The sequence below is a fragment of the Mustelus asterias genome, chromosome 3 (assembly GCF_964213995.1).
Source record: "Mustelus asterias chromosome 3, sMusAst1.hap1.1, whole genome shotgun sequence".
Classification (NCBI taxonomy): Eukaryota; Metazoa; Chordata; class Chondrichthyes; order Carcharhiniformes; family Triakidae; genus Mustelus; species Mustelus asterias.
The window spans coordinates 45,145,655-45,160,529 of NC_135803.1; the positions used below are offsets into that span (position 1 = coordinate 45,145,655).

At 41.2% G+C, this 14,875-nt stretch overlaps 1 protein-coding gene across 1 annotated transcript in view; it reads left to right on the top strand.

Annotated features, from left to right (window-relative positions):
- Positions 1-1,111: 1,111 nt before the first annotated feature.
- Positions 1,112-14,875, top strand: part of vmn2r1 (vomeronasal 2, receptor 1) — a 29,035-nt gene continuing 15,271 nt past the window's right edge. Inside the window, exons 1-2 of the mRNA XM_078210100.1 lie at positions 1,112-1,230; positions 12,732-13,023. Coding sequence (XP_078066226.1) covers positions 1,127-1,230; positions 12,732-13,023 — 396 coding nt within the window. The 5' untranslated portion in view covers positions 1,112-1,126. The remainder of the gene's footprint in view (positions 1,231-12,731; positions 13,024-14,875) is intronic.

The following is a 14,875-nucleotide window of genomic DNA, read 5'->3' on the forward strand; positions in this document are numbered from 1 at the left end:
TGGGGAAACGTAAGTGTTGTGTTAGGTTTGCCTTTCTGCAAGACTTGTGCCACTAACTGCGAAGTTCCAAATCTGAGAGACGAGGCCGTATGATAAAACTGCTGGCCGAACTTTCAGGGATGGCGTGACGAACAGATACAAGGGTGGCCATTACCCCAAAGGATCAAGTTTAACTATGATGGAAGATATTTGTGTCTCAGCCCCATGGGGCGAAGTGCCAACAGATCAGGACTTATCCTGAGACCCGCAGAGGCTTAAGAACAGAAGGATCCATCAGCTGGTACTGAAGTCCATGGTGGCTCCAAACATGTTTGTCAGAGACATAGACCAGCCTTAGCTACTGATTGAGACCCATCCCAATGGCTTCGAAGAAAATTAATCAGCTGCTCGCCAATGATGTTTTTACTGTAATTAATTAACAGGGGACTCTTCTCAAAGCCAAGGCTTGCGAAAAGAGATTTCCAACAGCCCCAGGGCTGGATACATTTAAATACCAATGCAACCAACCTCCTGTGCTTTTGCCGTTAAGAAATTAATTTTCTGTTAAGATTTCGACCTCATATTTAAATGACACCTCTCTCTTGTCGTTTTATTTGAAAATGAGTCGGTCGGTGGTCGTTTCTGAGCGGCACCGTGTTAACCCATATTATTCAGTTCATCAACAGCTGACTAACCCAAACCAAGTATGAAATGTTGCAGGGGATTGTATTCAATATAAGCGTTCTCTGCAACTTATGGAAATAAAACCTATATGGAAATGACATTTTATTTTTTATTTGTAACATTTGCGAAAGACCATTAGCCCAAATAATGCCGAAATGAACAAGCAAGACCAATGATAATCTTAACTCTGCTTCATAACTACATTCGTGTCCCTTTGGGACGCTACCAGCGCCTTTTCTTTTGCCCACTTCATTGTTCTAACCAATAGGGTTATAGCTGGTGTCCCAGGAACCCATAAAAGCTGGGGACTTGGTGACATTCGAGTTTTTTCTTATGCCCTCCAATTCCTGAAATGGAACCACGATATTATTTCCGTTTGTTGGTGTACCTCACAATTTCCCTGACTGTCTCTGCAAAATCAACATGCAAGCTGAAAGGAACATTTAACTTAAATAGTTTTAAAATGCCGGGAGATGTGATGATCGGAGGGATGTTTCCAATTCATCACAGAGTGGTGGCCTCAAATTCATCGTCCAGCACATCGCCGCAGTCCTCGGGATGTGAGGGGTAAGAGTTATGGATTTCAATTGTAAATGCATGAGAGCCAGGTTATTGGAAGTCTGGGGTAATAAATTCCCAGAGTAGTGAAAACCTGTCTAAAACAATCATATCTCAGAGCAGCTAAGGAAACACGCAATTTACGTTTCCCCTTTGAAGTAGAATTTCTAACACAAAAACAGAAAAAGCTGGAGAAATTCAACAGGTCTGACAGTATCTGTGGAGAGGGAATAGAGCCAACGTTTCGAGTCTGGGTGACTCTTCGTCAAAGCTCTGACTATATTTTGCCTTCATATGAAAGTAGAATTTCTAGTTTACAATTCTTTTGACTGGCACTTCAGACAATGGCAACAACAAAAAACTTTCCAATTAAATTCCTTGCTTCGTGAGACGTGTTGTTTCTTTATTGAGTTGTTTAATTCCAGAATGCACGTTGTATGGTTTATGCTACAAGTGTATAAAGGACACATTGAGTGGAATGTGGAAAGCCAATAATGGATCATTGGGACTGGAGACTGTTACTGGTCCAGTTGTGATCTCAAGTGAACGGTGTGTTACTGAGGCTGCCGCCTGTGCCATTGCTTTACACGGGGGTTATTTTGTGAACGTGTGCTTTTTTAACTTTTTAACACCAGCTGACATAAGAAAAGTGACAATTCAAAGAAACACAAATCAAAAGTCAATCAAATAAATTTTAAGACGAACTGATTTAACGTTTTAACGAAAAGATAGTAAAAAAATCAACACAGATAGAACTTGTGGATGTTATCATTTGCTTGGAGAGCTAGATATCGACCGTGGTCTAATCGGCGTGTTAACAATGCGCGATTAAATATTTCCAGCATTGACAAGGGGGTTTTTGAACACTATGGCATCTTGCCTTCTTCCTTCAGTGGAAAGACATTTCAATCATTCAGTGGGTGGGGCGATTGTGTCTCCAATCGAAAGCTTCCAGCTTTATGATGTTTTATCTGTGTAAAGCCGAATCAGGGTTAATTGGTGTGTGTTAATTGGATTTCAAGTCATAGCTGGAGGAAAAGTTAGGTTGATCCCAAATGGCCAAGAGAAATTGCAGATATTCAAAGGTTGAGAAAAACACACATGCACAGGCCGAATAATAACCTAGATTTTGTGGCTGACGGTGCTTTCTACTGACCTCGAAGAAAACTCTCCGCAAAGATTTGGTTAACTCTGGATTTTCCATTTCCAGATTTAATTTAAATCTGGGGCTAATTGGAAACTCCCAAGCGCTCAGTAACGGTGATGTTGCCAAGCTGGGAAAGGAACCAATTACGTTCTCTCAAATTTTAAAAGAAGAGGAATTCCGAAAAATGCATTGATTATCAGTCACTTTTTATATATTTTTGCAGAGAGCAATTTGTTATTATTTGTTCATAGAATATTGCTGGCAAGGCCATCATTTTTTTTGCCCATTCCTAATTACCCTCAAGCGGGCAATGATGAGCCACCTTCTTGAACAGTCCATGTGGTGTAGTTATACCCACAGTACCTTTAGGGAGATAGTTCCAGGATTTTGATCCAGCAACAGTGGCCTCTTTTAAGGGATCCAGCAACAGTGGAGGAATGGTGTTATAGTTCCAAATCCAGGATGTAAGAAAGTTTGAGAATGGCGGTGTGCGCATGCATCTGCTGTTATTGTCCTTCTAGGTGATAGAGGTTACAGGTTTGTGAGGTACTGTTGAAGGAACTTTGAGTTGTTGGGTGCATCTTGTGGATAGTACAGACTGCTGCTGTTGGTGAAAGGAGTAAACATTAAAAAAGATGAATGGGGTGCCAATCAAGTGGGCTGTTTTGTGCTGGATGTTGTCCAACTTCCTCAGTGTTGTTAGAGCTGCACTCAGGCAAGTGGGGAGTATTTCATCACATTCCTCACTTATGCCTTTGGACAATTTTGGGAAGTCAGAAGGTGAGTGTTACTCACCTCAGAATTCTCAGCCTCTGATCTGCTCTTGGAAGGTTGGTACGGTTAAGTTTCTGATCAATGTTAACCCCAGGGTATTGATGGTGGGGATTCAGTAACGTTAATGCTGTTCAACATCAAGGAGCAATAGTTAAAGTCTCTGTTGTTGGTGATGGTCATTGTCTGGCACATTTGTGGTACAAATGTTACTTTCTATCTATCAGCCCGATCCTGAATCTTGTCCAGGTTTGTTGCTTGCTGACATGGACTATTTCAGTTTCTGAGTGGTTGCAAATGTAACTGTGAACATCCCCACCTTTGATGTAATTATGGAGGGAAGACCATTGATGAAGCAGCTGAAAATGGCTGGGCCGAGGACACTGCCATAATGATTGAGAAATAAATGATTGGAGCATACACATTAGAAGTTGAAATATCATAAACTTCTAATTAAAATCATTATATTAATTGATCAAAATGAGATACACTGACATGACACACATATATTTTGTTTCCCTGTACCAGAAAGGTCATTCAGCAATAGGTATGACCTGATATTCTGTTATGAACCAAATTAACGCACTGTAACCTTTTCAGGGATTGTTGATAGTGATATCATGATTACTAATGATCGCAGTTTGTAGAGACTTACTTCTTATCATTAGGTCAGAAGTGGGGATGTTTGCTGATGATGTTCAGTACCATTCCTGAGGCTGCAGATACTGGAGCAGTTCATGCCCAAATGCAACAAGTCCTGGAAAATATCCAGACTTGGTAGTTCCCCTCCAAGCCATGCACCATCCTGACTTGGAGCAATATTGCTGTTCCTTCACTGTTGCTGGGTCAACATCCTGAAACTCCCTCCCTAACAACACTATGGGTGTACCTACACCAGATGGACTACAGCTGTTCAAGAAACCAGCACGGTGGCCCAGTGGTTAGCACTGCTGCCTCACAGCGCTACGGACCCGGGTTCACTTCCCGGCTTGGGTCACTGTCTGTGTGGAGTTTGCACATTCTCCCTGTGTCTGTGTGGCTTTCCCTTGGGTGCTCCCGTTTCCCCTCACACTCCAAAAGACGTGCAGGTTAGATTGATTGGCCATGCTAAATTGCCCCTTAGTATCAGGGAGACTAACTAGGGTAAATGCAGGTGGTTATGGGGATAAGGCCCGGGTGGGATTGTGGTCGGTGCAGACTTGATGGGCTGAATGGCCTCCATCTGCACTGTAGAATTCTATAAACCAGCTTACCACCACTTTCTCAAGGGCAATTAAGGATGGGCACTAAATGCTGGCCGAGCCAGCACTGCACACATCTCATGAATGAATAATAAAAAGATATGATTTAAACTATGATGCAGAGCAATGACATACCACCATGCTATGCCACAGAGTAATAATGAAAGAACTACAGGAAAGAGGCGGGGCATTTTGTCCACCTGGTCCATGGTGTTATTAATGTCAGTAAGAAGTCTCACAACACCAGGTTAAAGTCCAACAGGTTTATTTGGTAGCAAATACCATAAGCTTTCGGAGCGATGCCCCTTCGTCAGATGGAGTAGTTATCTATGGGTGTACCTAGTTATCTATGGGTGTCCATAGTTATCTAGATAACTACTCCATCTGATGAAGGGGCATCGCTCCGAAAGCTTATGGTATTTGCTACCAAATAAACCTGTTGGACTTTAACCTGGTGTTGTGAGACTTCTTACTGTGCTTACCCCAGTCCAACGCCGGCATCTCCACATCGTTATTAATGTCCTCATGAGCTTTTCCCCAACCCTCATCATCTAACCCTCCAAGAACTCTAACCCTTCCTCTGTCATGGTGGTTATCCAACTTCTCCTTTAATGTATCAATGGCCATTCGCTTCAATTACTCCCTCTGGCAGTAAGTTTTACATTCTAATCACTCTTTGAGTAAAAAAACCTTTCTTCTGAATACTTTATTGGATTTATTAATGACTGACTTATATTTATGGCCATTCAGTTCTGTCTGCTCGACAGTGGACCTTTTCTCTACAGTGAATCTTTTCTACATCTACACTATCAGGCCCTTTTATAATCTTAAAATCCTCTCTCAAATTTCTTCTCAGCCTTCTCTTTTTTTGAGAAATACATACTAGTCCGTTCAACTGGATACAGATGCATACTTGCATTACTTAATACAAACATGCTCAATTTTTCGCATAAAATTCAAGAGTGGAAGCAAAGAGGTTCTTGTCAACCTCAAGTTAGTTCAAGAGCAGGCCTCAGTGAGAATCTGTGCTATAGGGAAACCTTTTTATATTCACCCATAAAATCATAAAATGACAGCACAGAATGAGGCCATTGAGGTCTATGCCTGTGTTGAATCTGCAACTCAATCAAATAGACACTGTTAAAAACCCACTGATGTTACACGCAAGGGTATCTCAAAACCCTGAAGGGTAACTTGGAACTCTGGAATGTGTTTTTTCAATTTGGAATAATGTAAGGATAGATGTGCAAACCAGTGAGGGAAAGGTGTAACCACTCAAAAAATGTTTATTAATATGTAAAAAAACACAACAAGAAAGGCCACAATACAAAACAAAGGTAAACTTAACTGCAGTAGTGGCTACACACACAATAGATTCAGGAATTAAAGCCCATTCTCATCTATCTATGTACCTGAACTTTGAAAAAAGTCCCTTGTCCCAAAACAATTATCCCATATAGTATAATGCTATGAGCTAAATCCAGCAAATGGTTACCCCCATGAGTTATCTTTAAGTTTAAGAAGTCTTCTTCAGTTCAGTGCAGTTTGTGTCTAAGGTTTTCAAATCAGCAGTTTTTAGCATAGAATTCTGCTTTCTGAGAGAGTTCCACTTTCCAGCTAGGAGTGGCTGTGCTCATAACTGCTTTCCAGCTGCTTCTTCTTTCTCCTTTCTATCTCTCCTGTCAGTGCAGAGCCACCGGCTACAAATAGAACATATTTCCCTTTCGATCTCCTATCTAGAAAGCAGGCTTTTAGCATATAAATATGAAATGTATTCTCATGTCACCAGTTTGAATTCATTTGTTCTGCAATTTAAAAACATAAAATTCTATACTTTTATTGTTCCCCACTTTACTGAAGTAAATAACTATTTACCGTGTTTCTAAGCTAATTTGCATATCATAGAAACATAGAAACATTGAAGATAGGAACCAGAGGAGGCCATTTGGCCCTTCAAGCCTGCTCCGCCATTCATTACGATCATGGCTGATTGTCCACTCAGTAGCCTAATCCTGCTTTTTCCCCATAGCCTTTAATCCCATTCGCCTCAAGTGCAATATCCAGCCACCTCTTGAATAAATTCAATGTTTTGGCATCAACTACTTCCTGTGGTAATGAATTCCACAGGCTCACCACTCTTTGGGTGAAGAAATGTCTCCTCACCTCCGTTCTAAATGGTCTACCCTGAATCCTCAGACTGTGTCCCCTGGTTCTGGACTCTCCCACCATCGAGAATATCCTCCCTGCTTTACTCTGTCTAAGTCCTGTTAGAACTTTATATGTCTCTGTGAGATCCCCCCTCATTTGTCTGAACTCCAGCGAAAACAATCCTAACCTAGTCAATCTCTCCTCATGCATCAGTCCCGCCATCCCCGGAAGCAGCCTGGTAAACCTTCGCTGCGCTCCCTTGAGAACAAGAACATCCTCCCTCAGAAAAGGAGACCAAAACTGCACACAATACTCTAGGTGTAGCCTCATCAAGGCCCTGTATAATTACAACAACATATCCCTGCTGCTGTACTCGAAACCTCTTGCAATGAAGGACAACATGCTATTTGCCTTCTTTATCGCCTGCTGCACCTGCATGCTTATCTTCAGTGACTGGTGCACAAGGACACCCAGGTTCCGCTGCACACTCCTCTCTCCCAATTTACAGCCATTCAGGTGGTAATCTGCTTTCTTGTTTTTGCTTCCAAAGTGAATAACCTCACATTTATCTAAATTATACTGCATCTGCCATTGATTATTCCACTCACCCAATCTGTCCAGATCATTCTGAAGGATTTCTGCATCCTCATCACAGTTCACCCTCCCACCCAACTTGGTATCATCTGCAAACTTTGAAATGTTACAGTTTGTTCCCTCATCCAAATCATTAATATATATTGTGAATAGCTGGGGTCCCAGCACCGATCCCCATGGCACTCCACTAGTTACGGCCTGACAATTTGAAAAGCACCCATTAATTCCTACTCTTTGTTTCCTCTCTGCCAACCAGTTTTCTATCCATCTCAATACACTTCCCCCAATCCCATGTGCTTTAATCTTGCACGATAATCTCTTGTGCGGGACTCTGTCAAACGCTTTTTGAAAGTCCAAATATACCACATGGACTGGCTCCCCCTGGTCAACTCTACTAGTTACATCTTCAAAGAATTCCAACAGATTCGTCAAGCATGATTTCTCCTTCATAAATCCATGCTGACTCTGTCTGATCCTGCCACTGCTTTCTAAATGCTCTGCTATAAAGTCTTTGATAATAGATTTGAGAATTTTCCCCACTACCGATGTTAAGCTTACTGGCCTATAATTCCCTGTTTTCTCTCTACCTCCCTTTTTGAATATTGGAGTGGCATTCGCTACCCTCCATTCTGCAGAGACTGTTCCAGTCAAAACCTCTTCTTACATTCTCCTTCGTCCCATCTTTCAAACTTTATTTTTTCCAAGCTTTAATCTTTAGTTTTAAAGTTTATTTATTAGTGTCACAAGTAGGCTTACATTAACACTGCAATGAAGTTACTGTGCAAATCCCCTAGTTGCCACACTCCGGCACCTGTTTGGGTACACTGAGGGAGAATTTAGCATGGCCAATCCACCTAACCAGCACATCTTTCGGACTGTGGGACTTGTATCCCATTCTTAAATCTTTACTTTATTCAAGCGTTTAATAACAGCATCTAATCTCCCGGTATTGTGTTATATTTTCCTTTTAGTAATAGACCATCGGCAGATTTTCTGATCCTGGAACTGAGACAATTGGACTGAAGTTCATAACATTTTCATGCATGCAAATCAGGAATGACCAACTCCCTAGGGCCTCCCAAGATGTACCCTAATATAATACTTGAAACAGTGTCTGCGCCTGAACTGGGGCTGGTACAGAAGGCATTGTCGAAGGAGGCTGGTGGAGAGAAATCTGGCAAGCCATCAGCTTGTAATAGCCTAAAGCTGGGTTAAAAGTGATGTGGCCACATTTTAGCTTTCCAAAATGTTCTCCAGGGCATAAAAAATAGCTGGCAAGAAGTAAAGGTTTGGAAAACAAATCTCGATGTCAGAAATGAGCAAGGCTGTGAGTAATTAATGTGCAGCATTCAAAACTCCTGCTTCACAATTAGTGAAATAGAGGGCTGCTGCATGAGATGCATGTGAGCAGAGTTCCCTGTTTGTCATTTTAGAACAGGATATATCATTGCAGCTTCCTGGCAAAAGGAAACAGCCAAGGTGTATACTGTGTACAGTTCCCTTAGGACCTGGGAACAGTTGCAGTAGGGAATGGTATCTTACGGAAGCTGTCATGGTAAATTTATTTAATATGCCATTTAACAAGTCCAAATGTTTCAAAGCAACCTGTGCACAATCCTTACAGCTCTTTCAATATTTACCATGCTTAATTATACTTCAGTAAGAAGTTTAACAACACCAGGTTAAAGTCCAACAGGTTTATTTGGTAGCAAAAGCCACACAAGCTTTCGAGGCTCTGAGCCCCTTCTTCAGGTGAGTGGGAATTCTGTTCACAAACAGAACTTATAAGACACAGACTCAATTTACATGAATAATGGTTGGAATGCGAATACTTACAACTAATCCAGTCTTTAAGAAACAAAACAATGGGAGTGGAGAGAGCATCAAGACAGGCTAAAAAGATGTGTATTGTCTCCAGACAAGACAGCCAGTGAAACTCTGCAGGTCCACGCAACTGTGGGAGTTACAAATAGTGTGACATAAATTCTGATTCTAGGATCGCATGATAAAGACTCAGGAGGAAAAAAGCAGAAATATTTATGTGAAATAGTGTGACATAAACCCAATATCCCGGTTGAGGCCGTCCTTGTGTGTGCGGAACCTGGCTATCAGTTTCTGCTCCGCGACTCTGCGCTGTCGTGTGTCGCGAAGGCCGCCTTGGAGAACGCTTACCCGAATATCAGAGGCCGAATGCCCGTGACCGCTGAAGTGCTCCCCAACAGGAAGAGAACAGTCTTGCCTGGTGATTGTCGAGCGGTGTTCATTCATCCGTTGTCGCAGCGTCTGCATAGTTTCCCCAATGTACCATTGGGGAAACTATGCAGACGCTGCGACAACGGATGAATGAACACCGCTCGACAATCACCAGGCAAGACTGTTCTCTTCCTGTTGGGGAGCACTTCAGCGGTCACGGGCATTCGGCCTCTGATATTCGGGTAAGCGTTCTCCAAGGCGGCCTTCACGACACACGACAGCGCAGAGTCGCTGAGCAGAAACTGATAGCCAGGTTCCGCACACACAAGGACGGCCTCAACCGGGATATTGGGTTTATGTCACACTATTTCACATAAATATTTCTGCTTTTTTCCTCCTGAGTCTTTATCATGCGATCCTAGAATCAGAATTTATGTCACACTATTTGTAACTCCCACAGTTGCGTGGACCTGCAGAGTTTCACTGGCTGTCTTGTCTGGAGACAATACACATCTTTTTAGCCTGTCTTGATGCTCTCTCCACTCCCATTGTTTTGTTTCTTAAAGACTGGATTAGTTGTAAGTATTCGCATTCCAACCATTATTCATGTAAATTGAGTCTGTGTCTTATAAGTTCTGTTTGTGAACAGAATTCCCACTCACCTGAAGAAGGGGCTCAGAGCCTCGAAAGCTTGTGTGGCTTTTGCTACCAAATAAACCTGTTGGACTTTAACCTGGTGTTGTTAAACTTCTTACTGTGTTTACCCCAGTCCAACGCCGGCATCTCCACATCATAATTATACTTCAGCAAGGTACACATATAAATGCAGCTTACAATGGGAAGTATTGTGAGACATTGACATCTTCAAAGGGCTTTATACATAAAATAATTGTATCAGAACTTAAATGCATGATCCCTTAGTGACATCCATGATAGGGTGTAAATTAGACATATATTTGAGCCTACTCCATACTAAGGAGAATGATTTAAGCCTCTCTAGTCTCATCACATAATCTGAGGTTCCACATGCACGATACCATTCTGATATGTTTGAAGGTATATTATGGAGCTAACTTGTTATTTTTCTGTTATTGTAGGCTTGTAAAAGCATCCCGTCAGGATTGTCAATGGCCTGGATTGACAACACCTTACATTTCTCTCCCCAATGTTTACAACTTCATGTCTACACACTGCAGAGGCTGTAGTTAGTTTGAGGTGGCCGTGTCAGCTGTTTCACCATTTACCGGTGACAAGGACCAAGTGGTTGTGGCAGATGTGGAGCAGCAACCCGTTACCTGGAAGTCCACATAGCTGCCGACAACCATTCCTTTACTTTTGAAAATGCAGCATAGCAATGATCTTGGGCAGCTGTGCCATGGTGGCTGTTGGTTGAACATGTTGGCAGCACTGACCAGTAACTTTGGCTAATGTACCAATCATACATTTGATACATATGTAGTATCTTATTAGTTAATGTTACAAATTTGTAAATTAGTTGAAGGTAGACAGGGATAGAAATGTTTAAGGTGGTAATAACTTTGGCTGTCACTGGCAGTTGTATTCCCTGTAATGTGGATTGTTTACTAATGGCACAATTGGACTTAAGCTGATCTGAATCTTGTAGAGCCACTTCCCCTTAGTTATTGAATGCTCACTGTTTGTAATTATGGGTTGCTACAGCTTGGCTCTAGTGTCATCTGGTCTTCTAGGTCTTCCTCCATTTGTCCTCACACTTCCTGAGCTTCTAAGTTTCTAACGTTCTGAAGTCTCATCAATGCTTTAAGTACTGCTCTCTGGAACTTCTCCTCAACTCTCTCTGCTTCTCGTCTTTCTTCATTTTAAAAAACTTTTCAAACTCTCATTTTTTCAGTTTTCAGTCACCCCTTCCAATCTCTCCCTCCGAGGCTAAACATCCATTTCATTATCAGTTGGTTCATCTCTCCTCAGAGACAAATCTTGGAGAAATGTTCAATTCTTAGAAGTGCTTTTTGATTGTCATACCTTGTTTGTTGTCATTGTCATTGACTAGGTATAGTAGCTAACACTTCTCAACTTGGACCGGCAGCCCACAGGCTGACAGTTCATATCTCCAATGGAAAATTGTTAACTTTTTATTTTAATAAATCTGGCCATTTGTGGCCAGTTCCAGAAACTTACCGTGAAAATTAAATACTGGATTGCTATTAAAAACAAAAGCTCGTTCACTAACATGTGTCATGGTTGGGAACGTGCCATCTCAGTGTGGCCTGGCCTACGCTTAACTCAAGGCTGCACCAAGTGGTTTATTCTTAATGCCCTATGAAATGGAATTGCCATCACCACCATTTTATTGCAGGTAGGCATGGGCAATAAATGCAGCTTTGCCAGAACTGCCCATGTAAGTAAGAAAAAGAACATTCTTACTAATATAAGAGCATTTACTAGGCTAATGTGTAATTATTTGAATGGATTATAGCACTGGAGCAGGAACATTTTCAGGTTAAATAGTGCCATTACAGCACCATATCTATTATATAAATCACAAGTTCTAGTGAAAGTAATACTTTAATCATAAAAGACATGTTTTTAGGGCAAATGAATAGGGACAATAAATGCAGCTTTGTCAGTATTAATAAGTACAACCTTGCTGCATTAACAAATGATGCTTCAGCTAATTAAGTCTTTATCCATGGCTTTGTTATCTCTAGAATTGATTTGATTTATTATTGTCACATGTATTGGGATAGAATGAAAAGTATTTTTCCATTTTCTATTTCAATGTATTCCTTAGATGGTGTTCCATCTTCCACCCTCCATAAACTTGAGGTAATCCAAAATTCTGCTGCTTGTGTCCTAACTTGCACCAAGTTCTATTCATCCATCTCTTCTGTCCTGCTGATCTACATTGGCTCTTGATTAAGCAATGCCCCGATTTAAAAATTCTCATCCTTGTTTTCAAATCCCTCCATGGCCTTGCAAAACTCTTTCTCTGTAATCTCTTCCAGCTTTACAACCCACCAAGATAGTTCACTCTTCCCGTTGTGGCTTCTTGCTTATCCCTGATTATAATCTCTCTGTCATTCAACTGCCTGGTCCCAAAGGTCTGGAATTTCCTCCCTTTCTATCTCTTTCCTTATTTAAGTCTCACAGGAACCCTTTTCTTTGACAAAGCTTTTGGTTATCTACTTTAGCACTCTCTTATGTGGCTTGGTGTCAAATTTGTTTGATAACACTCCTATGAAACACCTTCAGATGTTTTACGATGTGGAATGTGCTCCGTAAGTACAAGTTGTTATTGTTTTACATCGCAAATTCTCCTAATCCTCATTTACAGAGTTCATATATGTCTTTGATAACTATGTTTTATTTGCATAATGTGTGGCTTCGTAAATGTGAGATGGATTTTTCCCTTAACCTCTCATTGCTTTGCTGAACAGATTCAATTTCAGAGCTTTCCGCTGGGCCAGAACAATGATCCATGCGATTAACGAAGTCAATCAGAATGATTCAATTCTACCAGATATACAGCTTGGGTACACGATCTATGACTCTTGTTTTACCATTTCCAAAGCTGTTGAAGGAACATTGACTTATCTGACTGGACAAGATGAAGCTGTACCAAACTACCGGTGTGGCAATGGAGCTCCTTTGGCAGTGCTGATTGGAGCTGGAGGTTCAGCTCTTTCTATTGCAACTGCCAGAATACTGGGACTGTATTACTTTCCTCAGGTAACAGAATGGGAAATGCAATGATGAACGGTTCTATGTTTTCATTAGAGCTTAATTAAAAATGTGAGAACTAAGTTGGGGATGTTGTATTAATATGACAAATTACCCAAGTTTGTAAAGCATTTCATAATGTAAAGTTTTCACATACTGAAATAACTTGTTCAATGGTTGATCTGAAGATTACCTTATGAACAACATTGTGCTTTAAGGGGGAATGGCACTCCAGGCTATCTCAAACTCAATTGGTTCAAGCGGATTAATCCATATTTACGGTGGCACAGTGGTTAGCAATGCTGCTTCACAGAGCCAGGGACCTGGGTTCGATTCCCGACTTGGGTCACTGTCTGTGTGGAGTTTGCACATTCTCCCCATGTCTGCGTGGGTTTCCTCTGGGTGCTTCGGTTTCCTCCCACAGTCCAAAGATGTGCAGGTTAGGTTCATTGGCCATGCTAAATTTCCCTTTAGTGTCCCGGGTTGCATAGGTTAGAGGGATTAGTGGGGTAAATGTGTGGGGTTCTGGGCCTTGGTGGAATTGTTGTCTGTGTAGGCTTGATGGGCCGAATGGCCTCCTGCATGGAGGGATTATATTATATATGACCTGGGTTCAATTCCTGGCTTGGGTCACTGTCTGTGGGGAGTCTGCACGTTCTCCCAGTGTCTGTGTGGGTTTCCTCCGGGCGCTCCGGTTTCCTCCCACAGTCTGAAAGACATGCTGGTTAGGTGCATTTGTCATGCTAAATTTTCCTTCCGTTTACCCGAACAGGCACCGGAGTGTGGTGACTCGGGGATTTTCACAGTAGCTTCATTATGGTGTTCATGTAAGCCTACTTGTGACTAATAAACTTTAAAAATAATTGATCTTTTTCAGATTCAGATAAGTTCCATTAAGGTATTCAAACTTGTGTATCTTTGGATAGAAATTCATTATTCTTTCTGCAGAAGCTGTTGAAGCCCCCTAACTCCCTGACTCAGTTATAGAGTTCATGTCACATGAAATGGGGGATGTAAATCATGTTTAACATTCTGTCTATTTTAAAAATAGAGCAGTCTGAACTTGAAATATGAAGAATTTACAAATTAATACCAAATGTGTATTTTAGTTGGATTTGGAAATAAATTTGTTTTTGCCTTTAATTTAGCTTTTCCAAACTAAAATTCAAAAGTGAGGCACAAAGACCTTTCTTATTCAAATAAAATCATACCGATCAATTCTTGATTTTACTTTGCCCCTTTTTGTAATAGATGAACAACCATAGTTTTGGCATTGATAATCTTATTGAACAGGAATTAGAAATAAGTAAAGGCTGTATGAAAATGCTGGAAGATATATTTTGATGACAGGATGCGAAATGTACAATGGGAGTGGTACAATACATTATTTGCCGACATGTTTTGTGGTGGAGTGCGAGGATATGGATTCCTGCCTATGATTCTTCACACATTCACAGTCACCTATTGGCTATGCACTTAATGCTGAACAGTGTGAAATCTAAGGGTGAATCAATAATTTGTTCTTGAGTCCAAATGGCGAGACCAAGAGTAATATAGAAGAGGATTGGGAACATTGGCATAGTGCATAAAATATCCATGTCTTTAGCTGTAGAATTAAGGGAAGCTTCGGAAATAAAATAAGGTGATATGAAAAAAAAGCATGACAAAAGTTGCTTGGTAATTCAGAATTTGGGTGTTGCTGAAAAAGACATGCTGTCAAAGTTTTCCATCTTGCACTCATCAGGACAGAGGCAATAAACCCAAATTTCAATGGAAGCAATAATTTATACTGCATGAGAAAAGGTTATGGTTGGCTGGCAACTCAGCTCTGACGATGAGTCATCCTGAATCAAAATGTTAG